Source organism: Protopterus annectens, chromosome 9.part0 (assembly GCF_019279795.1).
Source record: "Protopterus annectens isolate FY-2018-M chromosome 9.part0, PAN1.0, whole genome shotgun sequence".
NCBI lineage: Eukaryota > Metazoa > Chordata > Ceratodontiformes > Protopteridae > Protopterus > Protopterus annectens.
This window is the reverse complement of record NC_056743.1, coordinates 622,241,086-622,267,770: the sequence shown is the minus strand read 5'-3', so window position 1 is coordinate 622,267,770 and position 26,685 is coordinate 622,241,086. Positions and strand designations below refer to the sequence as shown.

Here is a 26,685-nt window from a genome sequence, read left to right as displayed (position 1 = left end):
TTAAGTATCTGTTGGGTTGTTTGTTTCTGATAACTTGTTGCAGTTAAACTCTTTTTTCTAGAGGCTCCTTTAGCTGTTTAGAACTTTCATTTAAAGGCTCACTGCTGCTTTTCAGCTGTGAGAAACATTTCTGCAGTTTGTTCTAAGTAGTGGGGATATTTGTAGCATTTCCATATTCAGGCTTGTATTTGGGCCTAGTGTTTGTGGAGGCTGTGTGTCTGAGCACATATTCAGGGACATCTTGGTTTAGCCAAAGCCATCAGGCATTTCAGTGTGCCAAACAGTCACAGCCCTTAAGGCTAAACAACACACCTGATACACTTGTAATAGGTGACTCTATCGTCAGGCACACTGATGTCCTGCTCACTAGGCTGAACAAGGAGAAGGTCATGGTGAGCTGCCTGTCGGGCGCTAGGATCTGCCACATAACAGAAGCACTCAGGTCACTCCAAGGCAAGTACAAATATGACTCAGTCATTGTCCATGCTGGTGTGAATGACCTGAGATGTACCTCCCTGGACTACATGAAAAGAGACATAGAGAAGCTCTCTGAGCATGTAGCCCAGGCTGGTATGACCCTGACCTTGAGTAGCATCTTACCCTCACCAAGAATGATGCCACAATATGAAGACAAGATGATCAATTTCAACAATTGGCTTAAGTATTGGTGTCATTCAAAGGGGATCCAATGCCTGTCAGCCTGGGATGACATGCTCGACAAGCCACGATGCTTCGCTAGGGACGGCTTGCACCTGTCACCCCTGGGCTTTCAGATATTGGCAAAGGCTCTTACTACCCCTATAGTGCCTTTTTTAGGCAAGGCTCAAAAGACAAACCCACCTCCATAGGTATCACAAGGGATAAGAAACTAAGAGTAATGCTACTCAATGCCAGAAGTCTAAACCTCAAGATGCATGCACTCGAAACTCTCCTTAGCATGGAGAACATCGATATCTGTGCAGTAACAGAAACCTGGTTCAAGGCTCCCGAGAGCATCCCAGCACTACCAGGTTATACCTCATACCATGCTTTTTGGCCCCAAAACTTGGACCGAACCACAAAAGGAGGGGGAGTATCAATATTCATCAAAGATACCCACACCTCCAGGTTGTTGGCACAGCACAAAGCATCGGAGACTATCCATGTGCAACTAACAGTGGGTAAAACTGCCTTCCAGTTTATAGCCTACTACAGACCACCCTCCCAAACCCAGGAGCCCCACTCGGCCTTCCTGAAAACACTGGAAAATATGAAGGTCTCTCCAAACACCATTATATTGGGCGACTTCAACTACTCAAACATAGACTGGGAGCATTACTCTAGCTCCAACATCCTAGCCCAAAGGTTCCTAGAATTTATAAACTCAAATGCTATGGAACAACTTGTTACCACTCCCACAAGAGGGGAAAACATACTGGACCTGATCATCACCAACATGGGGACTCTATGCTCCAGACCAGAAGTGTATCCCTCACTGGTAAGATCAGACTATAAACTAATCTCACTGGATATTCACATCCTGACCCCACCCTCTGCCGAGAAAACCACAGTGAAAAACTTCTCTAAAGCAAATTTCATACTCCTCAAAACCGAGGTGGAATCCTTCAAAGCCCCCAGGCCTGTGGAAAATATGGCCCAGACCACAGAATCCTTTATAAATGCATTCTATGAACACCTTCAGGAATGCATGGATCATGCAATCCCAAATAAAACCAAGACCCAATCCTCCAAAGGCAGACATCCTGTCTGGTGGACCCCAGCCATAAACAAACTATACAATAGAAGGAGGAAGCTACTACATGATAGTGCAAAATCCCAAAAAGGTAAGGCATCTCTGATCAGTATTAGCAAAAAAGTACGGGCACTCATAAAATCGTCTAAGGCCAGCTTTGAGAGAAAAATTGCACAGGACACTAAGGATAATCACAAGGCTTTCTTTGGTTATGTTAGGAACCTGGGTGGGAATTCCCAGATATGCTCAGAATTAGTCCAAAATGACAAAAAATACACCGAACCTACAGACATTGGCAACATCCTAGCTGACAGGTTCAGCGCAAATTCTCCCCCCCTCCCCACCAAAAGGGCAAATATCTATCCCAGCAGAGTGCTGCCCCCCCTGACATCTCAGATGCTCAGGTAAGTGCCGCCCTCTCCAAAGCAAAAAACACAGCATCAATGGGACCAGACGGTGTCCTGGGCTGTGTCCTACATGAACTCCAAGAAGAGCTAAACCCAAACATAAAACTACTGTTCAATCTCAGCCTTACTACAGGATATGTACCCAAAGAGTGGCGTACAGCAACAGTGGTCCCTCTCCACAAAGGTGGTGCCTCAACGGATCCTGGAAAGTATCGCCTCATAAGCCTGATTAGCTTGGTCTGCAAAGCTATGGAAAGGATCATCATGGACATCATAAATAAAGATATTGGGGACCTACAGACACTGGAACCTACCCAGTTCAGCTTTGATAAGGGCAGATCCTGCCTCTTAAACCTGGTTGATTTCTTTGAAACAGTCACCAAGGCCATTGACGAGGGGAAGGTGGTCCACACAGCCTACCTGGACCTCGCAAAAGCCTTCAATACAATACCCCACTCGGGTATTATAGATAAGCTCACCAGCTTAAATATAAACCCCATGTCACTAGATGGGTTGCAAACTGGCTCAAGGACAGAACCCACATGGTTAGAATTGCTGGAGCCATGTCAGACTCCAAACCAGTTACAAGTGGCATCCCACAAGGCTCAGTCCTGGGACCTCTCTTGTTCGGTATATATTTCTCGGAGGTACAGGCCAACACGGAAGGACTGTGGCTGACCAAGTTCGCAGATGACTGCAAACTGGGCACCATAATCGACTCTCCAGCCAACACAAGCATCCTCCAAAGGGGCCTCATAGAAACAGACAACTGGTGCCAGAGCCATGGCCTCAAGCTAAATGCCAAAAGTGTATATTCATCCCTTTGGCAAAAACAAAGTGCCACAAATTACCACATAGGTGGTAATCCATTAAGTACAGAAGAAGTAATTAGGGACCTGGGGACCCAAGTTGATAGCAATCTCTCATTTGACAACCACGTGGCCAAAGTGGTTAGAAAAACATTTTATATAGCCCACCTAATCATGAAGGGATTTACATCTAGATCAGGGGAGGTCATCGTGCCTCTTTACTCATCCCTCATCAGGCCATAATTGAGTACAATGCCCCTTTTGGGATGTACCTTACCAAACACCTGCAGCAACTGGAAAGACCCCAAAAGTACCTCACCAAGAGGATCAAAGGGCTCAAACAGATGCCATACGCTGCCCAGTTAAAGAAACTCCAGCTCTACTCAGTGGCATAACGCCTGCTCAGAGGCAATCTGTGCCTGACGTATAAAGCCATGTCCAACCCAGAATTAATGGACATGCTGCACCTCAGAAAATCCAAATCCCATCGAGCTATGCGCTCGAGAGACTTGAACCTCAGCACTGAAATAAATAGGACATGCTGGAGGGACAAATTCATAACCCAGAGGCTCCCTTCACTCTGGAATAAAATCCCAGTCCAGGTTAGGCAGAGTCCCTCATTGACTCTCTGCAAGAGGAATCTTGATGAGTGGATGGGAGATCGTAGGTTTACCCCGGGTATCACTTCTGTGTCACTGTTAGACAGAGGCACAGTATAATAACCTCGAAAAAGGGCATAGCAAAATTAATTTAAAATGGGTGGTGAAAGCCAAACACACTCTGGCTAGGCTTATAAATGCCCTAGGATAGATAGCCTAGTATGAACCTATGAACCTATGAACCTATATGCTTGTTTCCTGCCTTTCCCTAGCCCTGAGTACCATCCTGCCATCGCCAAGATTGATACTGAAGTACAAGGACAAAATGATTGACTTCAACAATTAGCTAAGCTCTGGTGTCATTCTAAGGGGATCCAGTATCTGTCTGCCTGGGACGACATGGTCGACAGACCACAATGCTTTGCCAGAGATGGTCTGCACGTCACCCCTGATATTCTGGGTACTGGATAAGGCTCTTGCCACCCCTATAGTGCCTTTTTTAGGGAAGGTTCAAATGACAAATTCACCACCATAACAGCAACAGGCAAGCAAAAACTGAGGGTAATGCTACTCAATGCTAGAAGTCTAAATCTCAAAATACACTCCCTTGAGGCACTCCTTAAAATGGAGAACATTGATATCTGTGCAGCAACTGAGACCTCGTTCAAGGCTCCAGAGAGCACCCCTGCATTACCAAGCTATAACTCATACCACACTTTTCGGCCATCTAACCTGGACTGGAAGACGAAAGGCAGAGGTGTGTCCATATTCACTAAGGATATTCACACCTCAAGGCTAGTTGCTCAGCATAATGCATCTGAGGTTATCCAAGTGCTACTAACTTTGGGCAAAACTGCAATCCAAATCATAGCTTGCTACAGATCCCCCACCATGCCCCAGGATTCCACTCCTCTTTTCTTGATATATTGGAAAATATTACGGTTCAACCAAACACCTTAATAATGGGCGATTTCAACTACCCCACCATTAACTGGGAAAACTACTCATGTACCAACTCCTTCACTCAACGCTTTCTGGAATTCATAAATGCCAATGCCCTGGGTCAACTTATCCACATCCCCAAAAGGGGCAACAATATCCCAGACCTAGTCATTACCAACATGAGTGACCGGTGTTCCACACCTGAAGTCAACTCCTTGGTCAGATCCGACCATAAGCTAATCACCCTATATATCCACATCCCGCCCCAACCCCCCATTAAGGAAACCATGGTAAAAAATTTCTCCAAAGCCAATTTCATGCTTCAGACAGAAGTGGCGAACTTCATGCCACCCATGCAGATGGATAATACAGTTAGGACTGCTGAATCCTGCACAAATGTACTATATAAGCACTTACACGAGCGCATGGATCTTGCTATCCCAAACAGAACCAAGATGCTATCCTCCAAAAAAAGGAAGCTAGTCTGGTGGTCCCCTGCCATAAACAAACTCTACAACAGAAGGAAGAAACTGTTGCAAAAGAGAGTAAAATCCCATGGGTAGAGGAGCTTCCTGGTCAGCCTCAGTAAGAAGGTGAGATTCCTTATAAGATCCTCCAAAGCTAGCTATGAAAACAAAATCACCACTGATTCTAAGGACAACCACAAATCCTTCTATAGCTATGTCAAGAATCTTAATGGCAGCACCCAGATCTGCTCTGAGTTATATAGCACAATGGCACGAAAATTACAGAACCAACTGATATTGCCAACATCCTGGCAGATAGGTTCAGTGTTAACTTTACTCCCCCTCTCACTCCCTAAAGGGCCCATATCTATGCAGGAAGAAGGCATAGTCCCTGTAATCACAACTACACAGGTAAAAGCTGCACTCTCTAAAGCCAAAAACACAACATCCATGGGACCAGACAACATCCCAGGCTGCGTTTTACATGAACTTTAGAACAAACTGGTCCTCACCAAAGCACCATGTTCAATCATAGCCTCACATCAGGCTTTGTGCCCACTGAATGGTGCACAGCAACAGTTATCCCACTCCACAAAGGGGGAGCCACCACTGATCCTGGGAACTATCACCCTATTAAACTGACGAGTCTGGCCTGTAAGGCCATGGAACGTATCATCATGGAACTCATAAACAAAGACATTGTTAACCTCCAAACTCTGAACCCCACCCTTGTTCCGGTTTGTGAAAGGCAGATCATGCCTCCTGAACCTGATCGACTTCTTTGAGGCAGTCACCAAAGCCATAGACGAGGGTAAAGTGGTTCATACAGCCTATCTTCACCTCACCAAGGCTTTCGACCCCATCCCCCATTCTGGAATTATAGCTGAACTCACTAAACTAGGTATAAATCCCTACATCACAAGATGGGTTGCCAACTGGCTCACTGATAGAACCTACACTGTAAAAGTTGCAGACTCCAAATCTGACTTCAAACCAGTGACAAGTAGACTAACACATGGTTCAGTCCTGAGACCTCTCCTGTTTGGTATCTACTTCTCAGAAGTACAGGCTAACACAGAAGGCCTTTGGCTAATGAAGTATGCATATGACTGCAAACTAGGAGACATAGTCGAGTCCCCAAATGATGTTGACAGCCTACAGAAGGGCCTCACTGAGACAGATGCCTGGTGTCAGAGCCATGACCTCAAGCTCAGTGCTAAAAAGTGCATTGTCATCCCCTTTGGTAAAAACTCTGTACCCATGAACTACCATATAGGCGGCAGTTTACTTAACGCTGAATGTGTGTTAAGAGACCTTGGGACCCAGGTGGACAGTAGTCTCTTCTTTGATAACCACATCACCACAGTAGCCAGGAAATCCTTCTATGTGGCACATCTCATCACAAAAGGGTTCTCATCCAGGAAAAAAGATGTCATTGTTCCCCTCTACTTGACACTCATTAGACCTATTATAGAGTACAATGCCCCTTTTGGAATGTACCTCACAAGGCATCTGCAGCAGCTGGAAAGGCCACAGAAGTACCTCACAAAGGGATTATTGGTCTCAAGCAATTGCCCTACACTGGCCGTCACTTCTAAAGGGTCTAGATAGAAAAGCGGAGATCCTATTAGCCCATAAAAAGGAGACAGAATTTTTTTTTTATGAGTATGTAGTTCAGATAGAGTTGAAAATTTAGGAAGGGGTCCAACCAAATCCCTAGGTATTTGAATGAAGCGATGTTTTCAATAGTGTTATTTAGATGAACAAGGATTTTAAGAGTGCTGCTGTTATGTGCAAGTTATGTGTATGGAGAAATTAAACCAATGCTGTTTCCCTCAAAAGCTCGTCTTCTTTTTCCATTCTCTTGAACTTTTGTCATCATTAGTTATTTTCTAGTGGTATGCTTCTGTTTGACACAATTATATTTTTATTTTTTTCCATGCACTTATTCTTCTAACAGCAAACAAGTATTGAGAGAGCAGTAGAATTTCTGAAGCAGAGGCTGCCACAAACAGAGAGCATATATACCCTCGCCATTTCTGCATATGCACTGACCCTCATTGAGCCTGATAGTAGTGAGGCCAAGGATGTCAGTGACAGGCTGGACAGAGCTGCAAAATATGATAAAGGTAATACAATCAACCTTGAGAAAATAGTCGTTCATGTGTTAGAAGGAAGTTTTTGTCAATTCTTTCACTTTTGTCTGTTTAATGTATTTCAGAGTTGCAGATGGGGCAGAGCATATCCTAGCACTCAGTTTGCACAAGGCTGAAAAAGTAACCCTGAATGGGAGGCCATTTCATGTGTGCCCACACACCCCAAAGGCAGTCCCCTAATTCAAGTGCTATTCAGTCCTTAGCAAATGCTAACAGGGAGATGATTCTTCAACAGGGAGATGATTCTACAACAAAGGAGAGGCAGACATTTCAAATGCTTGGTCATGATGTGCATTTATTCCAGGATATCTGTGTAGGCACTGTGAAAAGTAGAAGGGTCTTTGCACATGTGCTGTCTTTATACTATAAAATGGTCTGTTTGCCTCTCTATAATATCTGTCCAAGTTAGTTATCAAGTTGCAGAGATAGATGAAGTTGGTTTTGGTGCTGGAAGCTGAATTTCAGTTCCTGCGGGATAGCTTACCAGTAGAATACGTCCAGAATGAATCTGTGAATGCCAAAGGGAATCGGCTGAAGGTGCAAGTGAAAACAATGGAGAGGTAAAAAATGACAGCAACTTGGGGGAGGGTTGTTGCATGTCATCTGTAAGGGTTGAGTGATATTTAAGTAGCGTTACATCACCTTTGTCAATGGATATGGATGAACTTCAAGTAGGTGCAACAGAACAAGGCAGCATGAAGCAATCAGACAGCTCTTTACATCTTTAATTTCTGGAGAACAGTGTTCATTGTAAAAGGACATTTGAATGAGTTGAGTGTTACCATAACAGACAGGACAAACCCAGCTGCAGAAAAGCATGTTATTTCACAAAGGGTTTAAGAGTTATTTTTCAAACTATGTGGATGAATGATACATGGCATTTTCAGCACCTGGAGGAAGCACTGTACACATTCAGTGCACTAGAATCTGGTAACTCTAGACAGATAAAATACTGACTACTACTGGAGAGGTTAACAGGTCATGTGCACCATAAGGATTTCTTGTAGGCCGTTCTGTTGTTATTGCAAACTTCATTTTTTCCTGATGATGTTAGTTGTCCTAAGATATGGAGGATGTAGCCATTGATCTTACAGGAAGAGTACATAAGTGAAGCAATTGGAAGGGAGGTTCATGTTTACATAAGGAGGAAACCAGTGAACAGTAAGCCTATGGAGGTATGGCAGATGTCTAACCTGAGTACCAAATCATTTGTAAATGCGATAAAGCTACATTATCTAGTAGCATAGATAACTGCATCATGGTAAGGTAGGGAAACTGACAACATGTTTAAAAAATGAAAACAAAGAATATTGTGATTGAGTGTTTGTAGGAGAATATAACAGTATTCCCAAAGAATGATGGGTAGCTAAGCTAAAAAGGTTGCACAGCTACACTTAGAGAAAGATACTTTATGTTCATCAGCCATTTGGAAATTAAGGAGTTTTTAATATGATGAGTGTTGCCATAACAGACGTAACATTAATTTTGTTAAGAGATAGACCTTAGAGTTAAGCAGAGGAGCAGTGTCATCCATGTTATTGTCGTAGAGTCAGGTGCCACGTATGTTACAAAAGAGCTTAGAATGAATAGAGAGCTTCAGCATTTCTGTGAAGACCTATATGCTTTTCAGAGACCAAAGAATGAACAATGGCGGGAAAAGATAAACGAGTCTTTTTCAAAAGGGCTGGCTTGACTATACTAATCCCTCATCATAATGAAACTGTCTTTAAACCCATCATGGTCACATTTCTTTTCCTCTTTGAAAAATGTATGAATCCTTTGATTTTGTCTGAATGTTAGTGAATGTATAATCCGTAAAATGATTAGTCACTACGCATGCATTACAAATGTTAGTGAATGTATAATCCGTAAATGATTAGTATGCATTACAAATGTTAGTGAATGTAATCCGAAAATGATTAGTCACTACGCATGCATGCATTACAAATGTTAGTGAATGTAAAATGATTAGTCACTACGCATGCATTACAAATGTTAGTGAATGTATAATCCGTAAATGATTAGTCACTACGCATGCATTACAAATGTTAGTGAATGTATAATCCGTAAATGATTAGTCACTACGCATGCATTACAATGTCAATTTTAAGTGTCATGGACAAGTTTCAATAAGACATTACTCTGTTTTTTCTTGGTTTATTTTGGTTTATCATAACAGCTGCTTATATGTAAAATAATTGTTTATTGTTATATTGTGATCTTCATGAATAGTCACAATGTTTTCCAATGGAATGTCTTCATAAAGACTAGATTTTGTATGAACTTTCAGTTAATGTTTTGCAAAAAAAAAAAAGACTTCCTTTCCATGCAAGCTTTTCAACTGTACCTCACAAATAAGTATCTTAAGATACGTAACAAAGATGTATGGAAAACACCTGAGTTCAGTGCGGTACTCCGGCTGATAAGTAACAGAGATGTATGGAAAACACCTGAGTTCAGTATGACCTAAGTGCAGTACTCCAGCTATACAACAAATCAACTCTTCTATTGCAATGGGGTATGGATGAGTACAAATTCTACCTACAGTAAAAGAGTAGCATGTGGCTGTACTTTTCTGCATCATGTGCACTTTGTTTAGAAGTCCTCTACTTTGCAAGAGGTGTTGTTGTGATATGTAATACCATCTTATACCTATGTAGCATGCATATGCTATGTCAGGTAATACTGAAATCTAGATAGAGTCCCACATCAGAATTGTCATTACTACAGTGGTAAACTAAGGCAGGGAATCTCTGTTTCATTTAGTGCAATATTTATGGGTTAGAAAATTAAAATTAGAAATTAATAATAATGTGAGAAAATTAAATTAAAAATTAGTAACAATGTATAAATCAACCTAGGATATGTCCATTTAAAGTTCTCTTCTGAAATCCTCTCTTTTAATGCAGAAACATTAGGACCACATCTTTCTTAAAGCTACAGGCCCCCAGAAAGTTATGCAGCAGAGATCAAGGAAGAGGAAGTGATGTGTGGTGCTACCATGAGGTGTATAGACTAGGTGTTTTTGCTATAGTTCCTATCTGACTTGTGTGCACAGTGCTTTTGAATGGGGATCACCAAACGTTAGCAGGGCCCCACCAAAGACATGAATATTACCCTGCTTACCAAGGGGAGCTGCCTTTGGGTTTTCCTAGCCCTGCATGGTCCTTTTCCAGCACTGAGATCCATTCTCAAGCTGCAGTCATGGTGTAGCACAGTATGAAATGTTCTTGATAACTGTGGTAGGAGACTACCAGCTGTTTCTATGCACGCAGATGATAATAAAGTATGAGAAGAGACATGAGAGTCATGTAGGACTCAGATCCAATGAGCTGGTCAGTGGATGAGATTAGGTATGAAATTCAGTATATTCCAGTTTAAAAAAAATACATGCATCAGAAGAGTTGACAGCAAAGTATTAGTTTGAGGACCTCTGTCTCAAATGACAGATGTTACTTTAGGTGTTATTCCATTTCATAGTAAAAAGCTCAGAAGAAGGCTAGGAGACCATAGGATTAAGTATGAGGTTATATGCAAAAGCAAACTGACCTACTGGAATTTGTGCACTGATTTTAGAGCTAGAAGCCCTGTAAATTCTTACAATATTCTGACAGCAGTCTATACAAGGTAAAGTAGCTGAAACTAGTGAGACCAAGTTATATGGGTGTTATAAGCATTTTTCATCATCTGAGAGGTAGAATATGCACGGAAATATGGGCAGAATAACATAACATCGACCTGGTTTTAAAATAACTTAAAACAGTTTTGTTCTGAAAGAGTTGATTGTAGGGAAAAGTAAAGTTGGTTGTTTGGTCAATACAGAATAAACAGACCATATTTATAGATCACTATATTGTCACTGTAAAGCAGGGTTATGAGTAGTATTGGCTTGTCTGGCAGTCTGACAGACTGGAAAAAATAGGAAGTAAAAAATGGAATGCTCAGGACACCTTTCTCAACAAGAAGGGAATGAGGAAGGTGATTTTAATGGGGATTTTAATTGCATCACAGAGAAAAAAGATACCAGTTGTGAGAGGAATATTAAAATTCCAGCTTCAGCTAAGGTGCTAACTAAGTGGATAAGCAATAAAAACATAAAAGATTTAACTTTATCTACAGAAAAGGAAAGGAGATGATCCATGTGGCATTATATATTTTTGCAAATAGTTGACTAAAGCAGGCAGAATTGTGATAGGCTGGTAGTTTAGTATATGTCAGGATCACTTTGGTATTATGTGAGCAGTCTTTTAAACTTGTGGAATAGTGCATCTGATGAAGAAACCAGTGAAACAATATTCCCCAGGTTTTAGTAGTTTGCAGCAGTGAAAATGTTCTTTCTTTTTTGATTACTTAGGATGCCTTTAGTGGAAATGAGGAAAGTTTTCAATAAGGGAGTGATGAAATGGTCAAAGGGTTGTAGGTAATGGGATAAAGACATGGAAATGTATTTATTTATTTAACATTTCTTTACTGGAAAGGCTGACTGGGACAGAACACATTTTAAGTGGATGCCTGGGGAGAAATGCTTCAGATGCATGTCTTTGGAAATGCAGGAGGAAATGGGAAGGCATATGGGAAATTAGAGTATTTAATGATGAAATATTGGTCAATAAATGCATTAACCAAGTACCTGTTGTCTGTACAGTTCCAATTTCAGCAATACCTACAAAAACTACCCATCTCCAGTGATGATGAAGAATAAAGCCCTGACTATAACCCAAGTGACTCCAGTTTAAATAGCATCTTGGCTCCCTTCTGGAGCTGGTGGGGGGATAGTGATGCAGCCATGTAGCTTCACTTCTGTTTGCATGAGAGACTGCAGTGCATATTCAGGTGTTTATTCCCATTGCAAAATTCTTACTGGAGACTGGCAATGTCACTGGAGTGCTGGATTTGTGAGGGGCAGGGGTGCCTTGAATGAATGCATCACTTGTACACATAAATGACATACTCTCACTGATGCCTACTGCATGCTAAACCCTGAGATGGTATGGAATGATGGTCTCAGCTGCTCATCTCCCACCACTAGAAAGAATGAATAAGCCATAGGGTTCAAAGTTCTGAGAAGAGCTAATGGAGCAAGCAAAGAGAGAGAGATAGACAGGAAAGCCAAATGGTCTCTTGAATCTGACCAGCCTCATATGTAAGCCTTTGGAAAAAATTATCATGTAATTAATTAATAAGGGCATACAGAACCTCCAAAGACTGGACCTATCTCAGTTTGGATTCATCAAAGGTAGGTCATGCTTAATTAACCTTGTGGACTTTTTTGAAAAGGCCTCTAAAACTATGGATGAAGGTAAAAGAGTACATACTACCTACACAAAACCTAGTTAAGGCTTTTGAGACAATCCCCCACTCTGGCATTGTGGAAAACCTGAATAAACTAGGAATGAACTCCTACATCACCTGCTGGATTGCTAAGTGGCTCACAGATGGAACACAGCTGATCAAAACAGGTGAAGCTACCTCCACTAGAAGACCAGTCACCAGTGGAGTCTCTCAGGGCTCAATGCTGAGAATTCTCTTGGTTAGCATCAACTTCCTGGAAGCCAAAGCCAGAACTAAGGCGTTCTGTCTGACAAAAGTTGCCAAATAATATAAGCTTGGTGCAATTATTGAACCCCAGAAAGACTTAGCTATCCTGCAGGAAGGTTTAACCCAAACAAATAGCTGTTTCCAGAATCATGTTCTAAAGCTAAATGCCAAAAAATGCATTATCATATCCCCTGTTAAATTGTCTGCTATGGGGACTACCACATTGATAATACACCCCTAAGAGTTGACCCTGTTGTTTGGGATCTGGAAACGTACAGCGAAAATGACCTAACATTCAACAAAAATGTGTCCACCGTGGTGATGAAATCCTCCTATATCACACAGCTCATTAGAAATAAGATTGCTACCTGGTTTAAGGATGTTACTACCCACCATTGCTCAGCCCTCATAATGCCAATCATTCACTATAACCCCCCTCCCTTTGGCACACATCTGTCCAGATACTTTCAGCTGCTAAAACACCCAGAGAGTTACCTTAGAAAAAGGATAGTTGACTTAGACAATTTGTCCTTCATGGACTGCCTCAAAGCCCTGTCACTATACTCATTGTCTTACAGACTGCTGGGAGGTCTGGAATACAAGGTATCCTCTGATTTAGTAGTGACTGACTTACTGCACATTAGAAAGTAAAATGGCAGCAGAAACACTTGTTCCAGGAATCTAAACGTGTTCACAACATCAACAGAATGATACAGAGGGACAGGTGTAGCTTGCAGAGCATACTATTGCTCTAGAACCATCCACTTAAATCAAAGTTCACCCCTGTCCAACTTCACCAGAAACTTGCATATATGGATTGGTAGTAAGAAATTTACTCCAGGGATCCCCCTGTACAACTAATGGACAGACGTAGCTCCTAAATGATTTAACCCATGACTGGGGACTTTCCAATATCTATGGTATGAGCATGTTTTCTACCTTTAGAGACAATATAAATATAGTCCCTGAATGGGAAAGGTTAATCTCAATAGTAAATGGAAAAGATAATTCCAAAAACACACACACACACACACACACACACACACACACACACACACACACACACACACACACACACACACACACACACACACTTATTCTGCCTCATTCATGCTAGTAGAGAAGTAGAGATATGCGCATGCACACACACACACACACACACACACACACACACACACACACACACACACGCACACATACACCTATGGATCCACTGTAATTATCTGCAGCACAAGTGCCACCACAGGTGTAAATGCATAAACTTAGTCTTTTAACGATGTTGAATTTACCTAGGGTAAAATTTTACTCAGCCAAGATATTCAGATTAAATCAGGGATTTCAACATTTCCAGGGGAGAGTACATGGCTAATTAGAATCAGGCAACTCCTCCAACATAGCTTCCAGACTGAGACCACTGTCACAGTGACCACGTAAACCATCATTGGAGGAGGATCTAGAAATCAGACAGGCTTACCTTGGTGCAGATACCTTACAGTGGTAAGCCCACATCTTCTGCATACTCTAGCCCACATTGTCTGCATAGTCTAAGCTTTTAGCATACATTTAAAAGTAGAAAAAAAAAAAAGCAGCTAGCAGTCAACACTGAGAAATGTGTATGCGTGCGTGTGTGTGTGTGCGCTTGTCTGTCAGTCTCTGTTTTTTTTTATTTTGCATGTGTGTGGATGTGTTTAACATGTGCCTGAACATGTTCTGTGTACATTTATTTATTAATCTGATCTTCATATAATGAAGCAAATAACTAAAAGGCTAGCTTTTTCATGATTTTTTTATTTTTAATTTTGTAATTTATGATTTTCATGAATAAATAAAATCAAAACTAAATGGAAATAACTTGGGTAAAGATTTCCAGTCAGGAAAACAAAATCTGTAGTGGCTCGTGAAAACTTATCTTCCCAGGTGAAAAATGGGTAGGTGTCTATCAGAGTCCCACCCTTTATGGAACATAGGTAAGCTGTTCAGATGACAGTTACAGTAATTTCAAGTGGCACATGACTAGTAGAATATAAGAGATCAAAGAAAGAGTCAATCTTTCTTACCTGTGTAGAATGGAAGTTTTCTAACCCAACACCTCTACTGCATCCATGAAGACATCCTAATCCTGACATAGTCCAAAACCAAATGTACTAATAAACTTAAGGTTTTGTTCCTTGGAGACAGAAACTACGTCTGGAAATTAAAATAGTAGAGAATTGCAAGCTCAACAAGAAATGGGTCTTGGCCATCAGTAGGACATATCAGGTTAGTGCACATGGCCCAAGCTGTCCAGTGCTTTTGTCTACTTATTTGTTTTGTAAAATAAAGAAGTAAGGACTTGTGGCTATACTCATACATGTTTTACCTGTTTTATTTTGTGTAAAATGAAGGAGAAAGCAAACTAAGCGATTTGCATATCATACTTGGTGGCTTATGTCTTTGGCTAAGACTGCAGATATGAACCCTGAACATACCTCCTGGAAGGCATAGCTATCTCAAGACATATATGGCAGGAGCAGTAAATAAACTGTAATACTTATCAACATTTAAGTATTACTGCAACTTCCAAGATTGCTACATAAAAGCTATCCCAGTATGAAAACTGAGAAATTGTTAAAAAGCCAGTAAAGTTATCAATGTGGGTAAATTTCAGTTAATGGCTAGTGATTCCACTATCTGGATGCCAGAAAAAAAGAAAATTGGAAGAAGTAAGCATAAATCATCTAGAAAAGGAGAAACAAAGTGTTGGCTGTGAAGAACCTTGCAGCTGTTCAGCAAAAAGCAGTTTGAATTTCATATTTAGTACAGAAGATGATATCCAGTAATTTAGAAGAAAAAAGAACAAATTCATTCAAATGGATATAAAATAAGCAAGCCAGAAGAAGAATATATAAAGTCAAATGACAAAAGCCTTGAAAAATAGAAGGTTTAAGTAGCTACTCCAATGATAAAACTGCAGAAATAAGACGATGAAATGAAAGAGAGACTAAAGGGACATGATTCTTCTCAGGAAGAGTTGCTACAGGAAATGGTAAAGTTAGACGACTCATCCATCACAGAACATTTGAGATTTTTGGAAACTAGAAGAAACAGACTGCATTAATGTTATAAAAGTAAAGATAAACAACCAGATTTGTGTACTTAAGCAGGATTTGTTAAATGAGAAGGCACACATTGTGTATACTCTAAATCTGGCCATGGAAAAGCAGCCTATATTAGTAAATCTGTAATCATATCAGCAAAAGAGCTGCTGCTGAACAAACTGTCACAGAAGGGAAAGGTATTAAAATTAAAAACATGAGAGAGTGTGTGTAGAAAATGATGTTTTGTCTTCTGCCTGGTTTGCAGTGAATACGTATTATGCCTGTAACTGAGGATATTGCGAGGCCAAGTGTAAGATTTAAGTTGCTGCATTTAGCTACCTTCAGAAATTTTTTTTCTTAGTGGATTAAAGATATTTTTGATGCAGAGCAAGCTAAGGAACTATTACAAAAAGCTCAGCCAACAAAAGTTGAGCCAGCAAGCTGAAAGGGACTCTGATGCTTATTTTCCTGAGAATAAAAAATCTCAGAGAAATTTGCAAGAGAAACCTTTTTGATTGTTTGGAGAAAATGTCTGAGTGGCAAACTAAAGCCCACAAGAAGATTAGGAGAATCTGGAGTATCTTGGTTTTTACCAGAGATCAGAAACAACATGAAATTAACGAATAAATGGCAGAACTGTGAAGCATCAATCCAATTATGTACAGTTTAGACATCTGAACTGTGGATCTGCAAGAAAAAGTGTCTGTAAAACGATTGGAAGTCTGTTAACTGGATTAAACTGGTGGAAGAACTGTAAAACATAAAACCTCTTTATGTCATTAATGTTTAGAATGACATTGAAGATAATGACGTAATTGTAAGTAAAACATTGTTGTTCTTATTAGAATTAGTATAACCAGTTCACGATGTAAACTGCATATTATATTGTAAAGCTGTTCTGTATAGTATGCAGTCAGAGGTATTTTAAATGTGAGGTAGGTGAGTTTTATTTATTTATTTATGTATTTATTTATTGATTTATTTTACACTTGTTAACTGGGTTAGTCTGGGTGAGCTTTCGGCTCATTTTCAGCAGAGACCCAGATTCAGTTATCTCTGACTGCTTTATATGCTAATAATATTAAAGTTAATGTAGCCAGACTATACAATGTACCAAGCTAAGAAAGACTATAAAGAAGCAAATATAAGTTAATATAATACTATCTTGGATTGCTGGGTGGGATGTAAAAAGTGTTTTGATCATATTATATGTACAAATAAAATAAGCAAGTTTATCCAGCCATATATCTATCCATCCCTCCTTCCCTCCCTCCCTTCATCCATCCATCTATCCACAACTTATTTTTCCCAACATGGTGCTTGCATACAGGGAGGTTATTACTGTTTTTAATGATCATAATTTAATTCTTATTTTTATCCTACACTATGGTTGCTTCTTGGATGATGTATTTTTTTGTATGGTCAGGTTCGAGCGATGAATTAGTTACTTGCAAGGATCTACTGACTTTTTATGATTTACTAAACAACATTCTCTTTCTATGATTGATTTTTTTAGATGTTCATGCTATTAGCTCTCTAGATGGTATGGATACTGTCCTAAAAAAAAAAAAAACATGTAAGAAGAATAATTTGTTACATGCACAAAGTATGCACTGGAAGTCTATAAAGCAAAATGTGGTGAAGGGTCAGTTTTTTAGGAATGCCAGACTACATACCAGGGATACTGAGATGCACCTGTCACCCCTGGGATTCCGGATATTGGCAAATAGTGCCTTTTTAGGCAAGGCTCAAATTCTAAACCTACCACCCTAGAACACAAAAGGAAAAAAATGCTGCTCAATGCCAGAAGTCTAAATCTCAAAAGAGGCCCTTCTCAGTATGGAGAACATCGATGTCTGTGCAGTGACAGAAACCTGGTTCAAGGCTCCTGAGAGCACCCCAGCACTATCAGGTTTTACCTCTTATCATGCGTTCCGCCCCAAAATCCGGACAATACCAAGAAAGGAGGGGAGTATCCATATTCATCAAAGACACCCACACCTCAAGACTGGTGGCAACGCACGATGCATCGGAGACCATCCAGGTGCAATTAACCATAGGCAAGACTGCTCTGCAAATTGTAGCATGTTACAGGCCACCCTCACAAACTCAGGAACCTCACATGGCCTTCCTGAAAACACTAGAGGGATAAATGTATCACCAAACACCATCATACTAGGTGACTTCAATTACCCTAATATAGACTGGGAACACTACTCAAGCCCAAACACCCTAGCCCAAAAGTTCCTGGAATTCATAAACTCAAATGCCATGGAACAACTAGTCACCATCCCCACAAGAGGAGAAAACATACTTGATCTCATCATCACGAACATGGGAGCACAATGTTCAACACCGGAAGTATACCCTCACTGGTGAGATCAGATCACAACTAATCTCGCTGGAGGTCCTCATCCCACCCCCACCTGAAATAAAAAGACCACAGTAAAGAACTTCGAAAGCCGACTTCACACTTCTAAAGACTAGTGTGGTCTCCTTTAAGGCCCCGAGCCGACGGAAAACAGTACTCAAGCCGCTGAATCACTTACAAATGCCTTCTACCAGCACCTGCAGGACTGCATGGATAAGGCAATCCCAAGCAAAACAAAGACTCTTTGTACCAAAGGCAAGCATCCACTCTGGTGGACCCCAGCCATAAACAAACTCTACAACAAAAGGAGGAAGCTACTACAAGATAGAGCAAAGGTAAGACACCCTTGATCACTATAAGTAAAAACTAAGAGCTCTCATAAAATCATCCAAAGCAAATTTTGAGAGAAAAATAGCTAAAGACTCAAAAGACAATCATAAGGCCTTCTTTAGCTATAGAAACCTGGGAGGAAACTCCCAGATATGCTCAGAACTAGTTCATAATGATGTGAAGATTACTGATCCTACAGACATTGCCAACATACTGGCTGACAGGTTCAGTGCAAAAAAGGAGAGATATCTATATTGCAGCCCCCAAACATCTCGAGAACTGCTCTCCAAAGCAAAAACACAGCATCCATGGATTAAACCCACAGCTAGGACAGCTGTTTAATCATAGTCTTACCTCTGGATATGTACCCAGGAGTGGCGCACTGCAACTGTGGTCCCACTTCAACCCTGGAAATTACCGCCCATTAGCTTGACAAGCCTTATCTGCAAAGCCATGGAGAGGATCATAATGGACCTCATAAATAAAGACATAGGGAATTTGCAGACTTTGGATCCATCCCAGTTTGGCTTTGTCAAAGGCAGATCATGCCTTCTAAACTTGGTTGACTTTTCAGTCACCAAAGCCATTGATGAGGAAAGGCAGTCCATACAGCCTACCTCGATCTGGCTAAGGCCTTTGATACAATACCCCACTGGTATCATTGAAAAACTCATCAGCTTAAATGTTAACCCATACATCACAAGATGGGTTGCAAACTGGCTGAGTGACAGAACCCACAGGGTCAGAGTTGCTGGCGCCATGTCAGACTCAAAGCCTGTCACAAGTGGTGTACCACAGGGCTCAGTCCTGTACAAGCAAACACAGGAGGGTTATTGACAAAGTTTGCAGATGACTAAACACATCTGACACAGATATCCTTCAGAAGGGTCTCACAGAAACGGATAACTGGTGCCAGAGCCATGGCCTAAAGTTAAATGCCAAAAAAAACAAGGTTACCCTAGCTACCAAATAGGTGGCAATCCACTGAGTACAGAAGAAGTTATCAGGGACCTGGGGACCCAGGTTGATAGTAGTCTGTCATTCGACACCCATGTAGCTAAAGTAGTTAGGAAGACCTTCTACATTGCCCACCTTATCATGAAGGGATTCTCATCTAGATCAAGGGAGGTCATAGTCTCCTATACTCATCACTCATCAGACCAATGATTGAATACAATGCCCCATTCGAATGTATCTGACCCGACACTTGCAGCAGCTGGAGAGGCCACAAAAGTTCCTCACCAAAAGGATAAAGGGTCTCAAACATCTGTCCTATGCTGCCCGACTGAAAGAACTCCAGCTCTATTCAGTCGCTTGCTCAGAGGTGACCTTTGCCTAACATACAAGGCCATGTCAAACCCAGATTTGATGAATATGCTTCACCTCAAAAATCTAGATCCGTCAGAGCCACAAGGCGGGAGACTTAAACCTCGACACGGCTATTAATAGGACGTGCTGGAGGATAGATTCATCACCCAAAGACTCCTATGCTGTGGAATAAAATCTATATGTGAGGCAGAGCACGCTGGCCTTGTTCAAGAGAAATCTTGACCAATGGATGGGAGATCGCAGATATACCCCAGGGATTACCTCAGTGTCACTGCTCAACAGAGGCACAGCAAAATAATGGGTATAGTTCCTGGCTTAAGCCACAAAACTATGGGCTAGGCTTGTAAATGCCCTCGGGCAGATAGCCTAGTATGAACCTATGAACCTATGAACCTATGATTCCTTTAGTGCCTTGAACAGAGTGGATGCTCGGATTATGATATCTCATGAGCACAGAATGAAGTGGTGTCACTTAGACATACTAGGACTAAATCTTATCTTTTTGAATGAAAGTGTTGATAATACAACACATAAGGGTAATTGTGATGGTCAGCTGAGGATGTCCTTGACATACTCTAATAATGTTACCTCTGTTTGTGATATTATTAGAAACATTGGCTTGTGCTGATGTCTGATGGTAAATGTAAAGAAATACTTGACATTGGACCATCTTTTACATTTAAGAATAGCTCCTCTATAAAAAATATGCTGTGTTACAAAACATTGAGTGTGGGGGTGAAAGCTGGTAATGGAATGTCACAAAAGTTGGGTACCTATCTGTGTAGAGCTTATAATGCCTGCAAATATGTAAAAGCTGATGATTGCTTTGTGCATCCTGTCAGTGGAAAAATATGAGTTTAAGTTATATGCTGACTGTTCTACCAAGGATGTTGTCTATTTAGCATTTTGTGAGGCATGTCAGAGCTACTACATGGGGAAGACGAACCGGTGTTTAAGGGATCAGATTAAGGAGCATCTGTATTGTATTAATAAAGGTGATAAAAGGAATGCTTTAAATAAGCATGTTGTGAGTGAAGGAGTTATGCACAAATTCACGTTTACTGTTATTGAGATATGTTGCAATACGGTTAGGGGTGGTGATGTTAAGACACAAACAGAATGATAGGAGACTAAATGGATTCTTATTCTGAAACTACATAAGGACAAAGGTTTGAATGAGCATGTCCCTTTAAGACCTTTATTAAAATCACAAGGTTTGAAATGATGACTTTTTTAACTTTATTGTATTTAAAATGTGCTTTTTAATTTATGTTAGATCTGGTGAAGTACCCAGCGTCAGCTGTGAAAGCATTCAGCTGCTCTACTGCTGTGCACTTTGTTTGTTTGTGGATTTTAGTTGTGAATTTTATTAAAGGTTGCTGTACATATCCACTTAGCTGTTATAGGTTCATAAGTTCATAGGTTCATACTAGGCTATCTGCCCGAGGGCATTTACAAGCCTAGCCCATAGTTTTGTGGCTTACGCCACCCCTTTAGTATGGGGAACTATACCCATTATTTTGCTGTGCCTCTGTTGAGCAGTGACACTGAGGTAATCCCTGGGGTATATCTGCGATCTTTTTTAATGTTTTGAAGACCAAATATTTATATACTCCCTCATGCATAAGTTTCTATATATCATTCTTGTCCCAAACTGATATTTTCTTGGTGCTGAAATTTTCCTGCTTTAAATGTTGTTCTAAACATTTATCAAGACTAAATGATATTCTCATATCTGAGAATGTTTCGACCACTTGCAGTTGTGCCTTCAGCTCCTCATCTGATGAACTATACAGTTTTACATCACCCACAAAAAGAAGATACGTTTTTACACTTTGTTGTTTTCTGGGAGCCAGATTGTAACCATAACCTAATCTGTTAAGTAGATAGCTTAATGGGTTTAAGGGCAAGACAAAAGAGCAGCAGTGACAGAGGGTCACCATGGGAAATCCTCCTTTGAATTTTTATCCCTGGAATAATAATTTGCCATTTATCATGGCTTAACTGGAAAGTGGTTTACCACTGTTTCATGGTCTCTGTAATAAACTCACCAAAGTATGGTATATCTTATACATCTGTAAGCACTCCTTCATCTGTGAATGTAGGATTCTGTTAAATGTTTTTTTGTAATCTATCGATACCATTCTTACACTTTTTACAATTCTCTATTGTGACTTTATTTCACAACAAATGATCCTTTGCTCCATCTGACTTTCTTTTATTACCTTTCTGTTCTATTGCCATGATTGCATTTTCTTCTAAATAGTAATAAACTCTGTTGGCATCAATGCCAGTATATAGTTTATATATCTTTGGAAGGCAAACTATTGGTCTGTAGTTTTTAGGGTAGCTTGCAGGTTCACTCTTAAGAAGAGTATAATTTTCTTGTTGTTAACCAGGTCAGTGTTTGTTCAAGATGCACATATAAATAGTTCTTACTCAAGGCTAAATCTTTATGTAAAGATGTTAATACTTTTAGCCAGAAATTTCATCCTACATTTGGGCCTGGGGTTTTCCATTTAGGATTTTTTCTTAATTTTGTTTCAGTTTCTCTGGGCATTACTTCATCCCATTTCAAATCCTGTAAATGTGAACTTCTTACCATTTTTTTTACTTCTGCAATTCATTCAGCATCTTTGTTATGTTCCACAGGGTATTCATAAATACTTATTCAAAATGTATTTTTCTTCTTTTTTGGGTAGTGTTTCTATTCCTTTTGCTTTGTTTCCCATTTCTCTATACAAGTTTTTAGGTCATCAATGAACTGCTTGTTTTGAACTTTTTCTTTATGGTTATTTGTATATTGTCTGAGTATTTCTGCTTATGCTGATACCTTTAGTTTATTACTTCCAAAAGTGTATGATAGATCCCGGTCTGCTCTGATACTGTGCATTGCTTTTATCACGTCTACCTTTCTAAGCAATTTTATTGCTCTATTCCTTCTTCTATGCTCTTCTAACAGTTTCAATTCTTGTCTTAATTGCTTTATAGTTTTCTCTATTCAATACTTTCATGATAAAATTTAATTTCTTTGCTTCATTTCCTTTGTTGTGGTAAGACTTTAACTGTTATCAATTTAGCTGCACAGTACTATATCCTATTTACTTCTCTTATATCACATTCTTCTTCTTTCGGCTGTTCCCATTAGGGATCGCCACAGCAGATCACCTGTTTCCATTTCTTCCTGTCCTCTGCATCTTGCTCTGTCACACCAACCACCTGCATGTCCTCTCTCACCACATCCATAAACCTTATCTTAGGCCTTCCTCTTTTCCTGTTACCTGGCATCTTCATCCTTAGCATCTTTTTCTCAATATACTCTGCATCCCTCCTCAGAACATGTCCAAACCAATGTAATCTTGCCTCTCTAGCTTTGTCTCCAAACCTTCCAACCTGGACTGACCCTCTAATATACTTATTCCTAATCCTGTCCATCCTCATCACACCCAGTGTAAATCCTAACAACCTTAACTCTGCCACGTCCAGCTCTGACTCTTGCCTTTTTGTCAGTGCCACTGTCTCCAACTCATATAACATAGCTGGTCTCACTACCCTCTTGTAGACCTTCCCTTTCACTCTTACTGGTACTCGTCTGTCACAAATCACTCCTGACACTCTTCTCCACCCACACCATCCTGCCTGTACTCTCTTCTTCACCTCTCTTTCACACTCACTATTACTCTGAACTGTTGATCCCAAGTATTTAAATCATCCACCTTCCCCACCTCTACTCCCTGCATCCTCACCATTCCTCTATCCTCCCTCTCATTCACACACATATATTCTGTCTTAGTTCTGCTGACCTTCATTCCTCTTCTCTCTAGAGCATATCTCCATCTCTCCAGGGTCTCCTCCACCTGTTCCCTACTCTCACTACAGATTACAATGTTATCTGAAAACATCATAGTCCACGGGGACTCCTGAACGGTCTCATGTGTCAACCTATCACCATTGCAAATAAGAAAGGGCTCAGAGTTGATCCTTGATGTAATCCCACCTCCATCTTAAACGCATCCGTCACTCCCACCGCAGACCTCACCGCTGTCACATTACCCTTATACATATCCTGCATCACTCTTACATACTTCTCTGGCACTCCCAACTTCCTCATACAATACCACAACTCCTCTCTAGGCACCCTGTCATATGCTTTCTCTAAATCCCAAAGACACAATGCAACTCCTTCTGACCTTCTCTGTACTTCTTCAGCAACACTCCCAGAGCAAATATTGCATCTGTAGTGCTCTTTCCTGGCACTAATCATCACCTCCCTTCTTAACCTAGCTTCCACTACTCTTTCCCATAACTTCATGCTGTGACTGATCAGTTTAATCCCTCTGTAGTTACTACAGCTCTGCAAATCACCCTTATTCTTAAAAATCGGTACCAAAACACTTTTTCTCCATTCCTCAGGCATCCTCTCACTTTCCAAGATTTCATTAAACAATCTAGTTACAAACTCCACTGCAATTTCACCTAAACACCTCCATGCTTCCACAGGTATGTCTTCTGGACCAACAGCCTTTCCATTCTTCATCCTCTTCATAGCTATCCTTACTTCCTCCTTGCTAATCCACTGCACTTCATGATTCACTATCCCCACATCATCCAACCTTCTCTCCATCTCATTCTCTTCATTCATCAGCCCCTCAAAGTACTCTTTCCATCTGCTCAACACACTCTCCTCGCTTGTGAGTATGTTTCCCTCATTATCCTTTATCACCTTTACCTGCTGCACATCTTTACTAGCTCAGTCCCTCTGTCTAGCCAATTGGTACAGGTCCTTTTCTCCCTCCTTAGTGTCCAACCTTTCATACGACTCTTCATATGCCTTATCCTTAGCCTTCACCACCTCTCTCTTTGCCATGCACCTCATCTCCTTATACTCCTGTCTACTTTCTTCATCTCTCTGACAATCCCACTTCTTCTTTGCCAACCTATTTCTCTGTATACTCTCCTGTACTTCTTCATTCCACCACCGGGTCTCCTTGTCCTCCTTCCTCTTTCCAGATGTCACACCAAGCACCTTTCTAGCCATCTCTCTTACTAGCTCTGTTGTAGTTACCCAGCTATTCAGTAACTCTTCACTGCCACCCAGTGCCTGTCTTAACTCTTCCCTGAACATCACCTCACAATTACCCTTTTTCAAGTTCCACCATTTGATCCTTGGTGCTGCCCTCACACTCATCCTCCTCTTCTTGATCACCAATGTCATCCTATAAACCACCATCCTATACTGCCTAACTACATTTTCCCTGCCACCACTTTACAGCTTCCAATCTCCTTCAGATTGGCCCTTCTATATAACATATAATCCACCTGTGTGCATCTTCCTCCACTCTTGTATGTCAACCTATGCTCCTCCCTCTTGTTAAAATACGTATTCATCACAGCCATGTCCATCCTTTTTGCAAAATCCACTACCATCTGACCTTCTGCATTCCTTTGCTTAACACCATACCTACCCATCACTTCCTCATCCCCTCTGTTCCCTTCAACAACATGCCCATTGAAATCTGCTTCAATCACCAGTCTCTCACCCTTGGGTACAGTCATCACCACTTCATCCAACTCACTCCAAAATTTTTCTTTCTCATCCATCGCACACCTAACTTGTGGAGCATATGCACTAACAACATTCATCATTACACCATCAATTTCCAGCTTCATAAACATCACTCTATCTGACACTCTTTTCACCTCCAAAACAATCCTAGCATACTGTTCCTTCAGGATAATGCCTACGTCATTTCTCCTCCCATCCACACCATGATAAAAAATTTGAACCCACCTCCGATACACCTAGCCTTGCTCCCCTTCCATCTGGTCTCTTGCACACATAATATACCAACCTTCCTTCGGTCCATCATATCAGCTAGCTCTCTCCCTATACCAGTCATACTGTCAATATTCAAAGTTCCGACGCTCACTATTACGGCCCTAGCCTTTACCTGCCTTTGGGCATGCCTTCCCCCTCTTCTCCTCCTTTGGCCAACAGTAGCCCAATTTCTGCCAGCACACTGTTGGCCAACAATACTGGTGGCGGTCGTTGTTAACCCGGGCCTCGACCGATCCGGTATGTATATCTGTACTGCTGTCTGCATGTATGATTTGGCAAAATTTTATGCCGGATGCCCTTCCTGATGCAACCCTCCCCATTTATCTGGGCTTGGGACCGGCACAAAGAAATGCACTGGCTTGTGCATATCACATTAATTTCTATTAATACTTTTGGTCATTTGTTTTATCAGATGTCTAACATTATGGGTCTTATTGACTTTCTGTAATCAATTTCTTTCATTGATTAATGTGACTATCTGTCTGTATTAAATCAATCGACTCTTTCTTTAGATCATTTCCTTCTAAACTGAGGGTACATTCTTTGTTCTCTGTTTCCTGTGGGCATTGTACAGAAAGTGCCAGAACATCTTCCTATGACATATTCTCTTCAGCTGCATCCTGCATCATCCACTGCTCCTTCATATGAGAATACACTAGCCTATCCCTCCACAACACTGACTACGTTAGAGTTTCCACTGTTTCATGCTCCTTCTTTTGTTGTACAACTCCAGCTGAAGTTTTGTACTGGTTTCCTACTGAAGGCTCCAGAGTATCTTCATTTGGAAAGTGATCAGATGCTTCCCTTTCTATCTGCTTCTCCTTAATTTGGTAACTCATTGTTCCATCATGCTGTGACATTGCCAGAGTTGGAATTTCTACACTGAATTCTTCACTTCATATGTAATTCACAACTTCATTTTTTTCTTCTTTAACTTCTCCATTACTGATCCTCGTTTCTACTTCCCCTTGTCTTCTTATTTTTTGTATTGTGAAATTGTCCATATCCAAATGATTTTGCCTATATTTTCCATCAGATGCCTTTGGTGCTGCTTTTTTGTATAGATTAATGTATAAATATTACACCATA

General features: G+C 40.7%; 1 protein-coding gene across 2 annotated transcripts in view; it reads left to right on the top strand.

Annotated features, from left to right (window-relative positions):
• Positions 1 to 26,685, top strand: part of C4B (complement C4B (Chido blood group)) — an 876,141-nt gene that overhangs the window by 631,073 nt on the left and 218,383 nt on the right. For both annotated transcript variants that reach the window (XM_044083184.1, XM_044083183.1), the window contains exon 28: positions 6,917 to 7,085. In XM_044083184.1, coding sequence (XP_043939119.1) covers positions 6,917 to 7,085 — 169 coding nt within the window. The remainder of the gene's footprint in view (positions 1 to 6,916; positions 7,086 to 26,685) is intronic.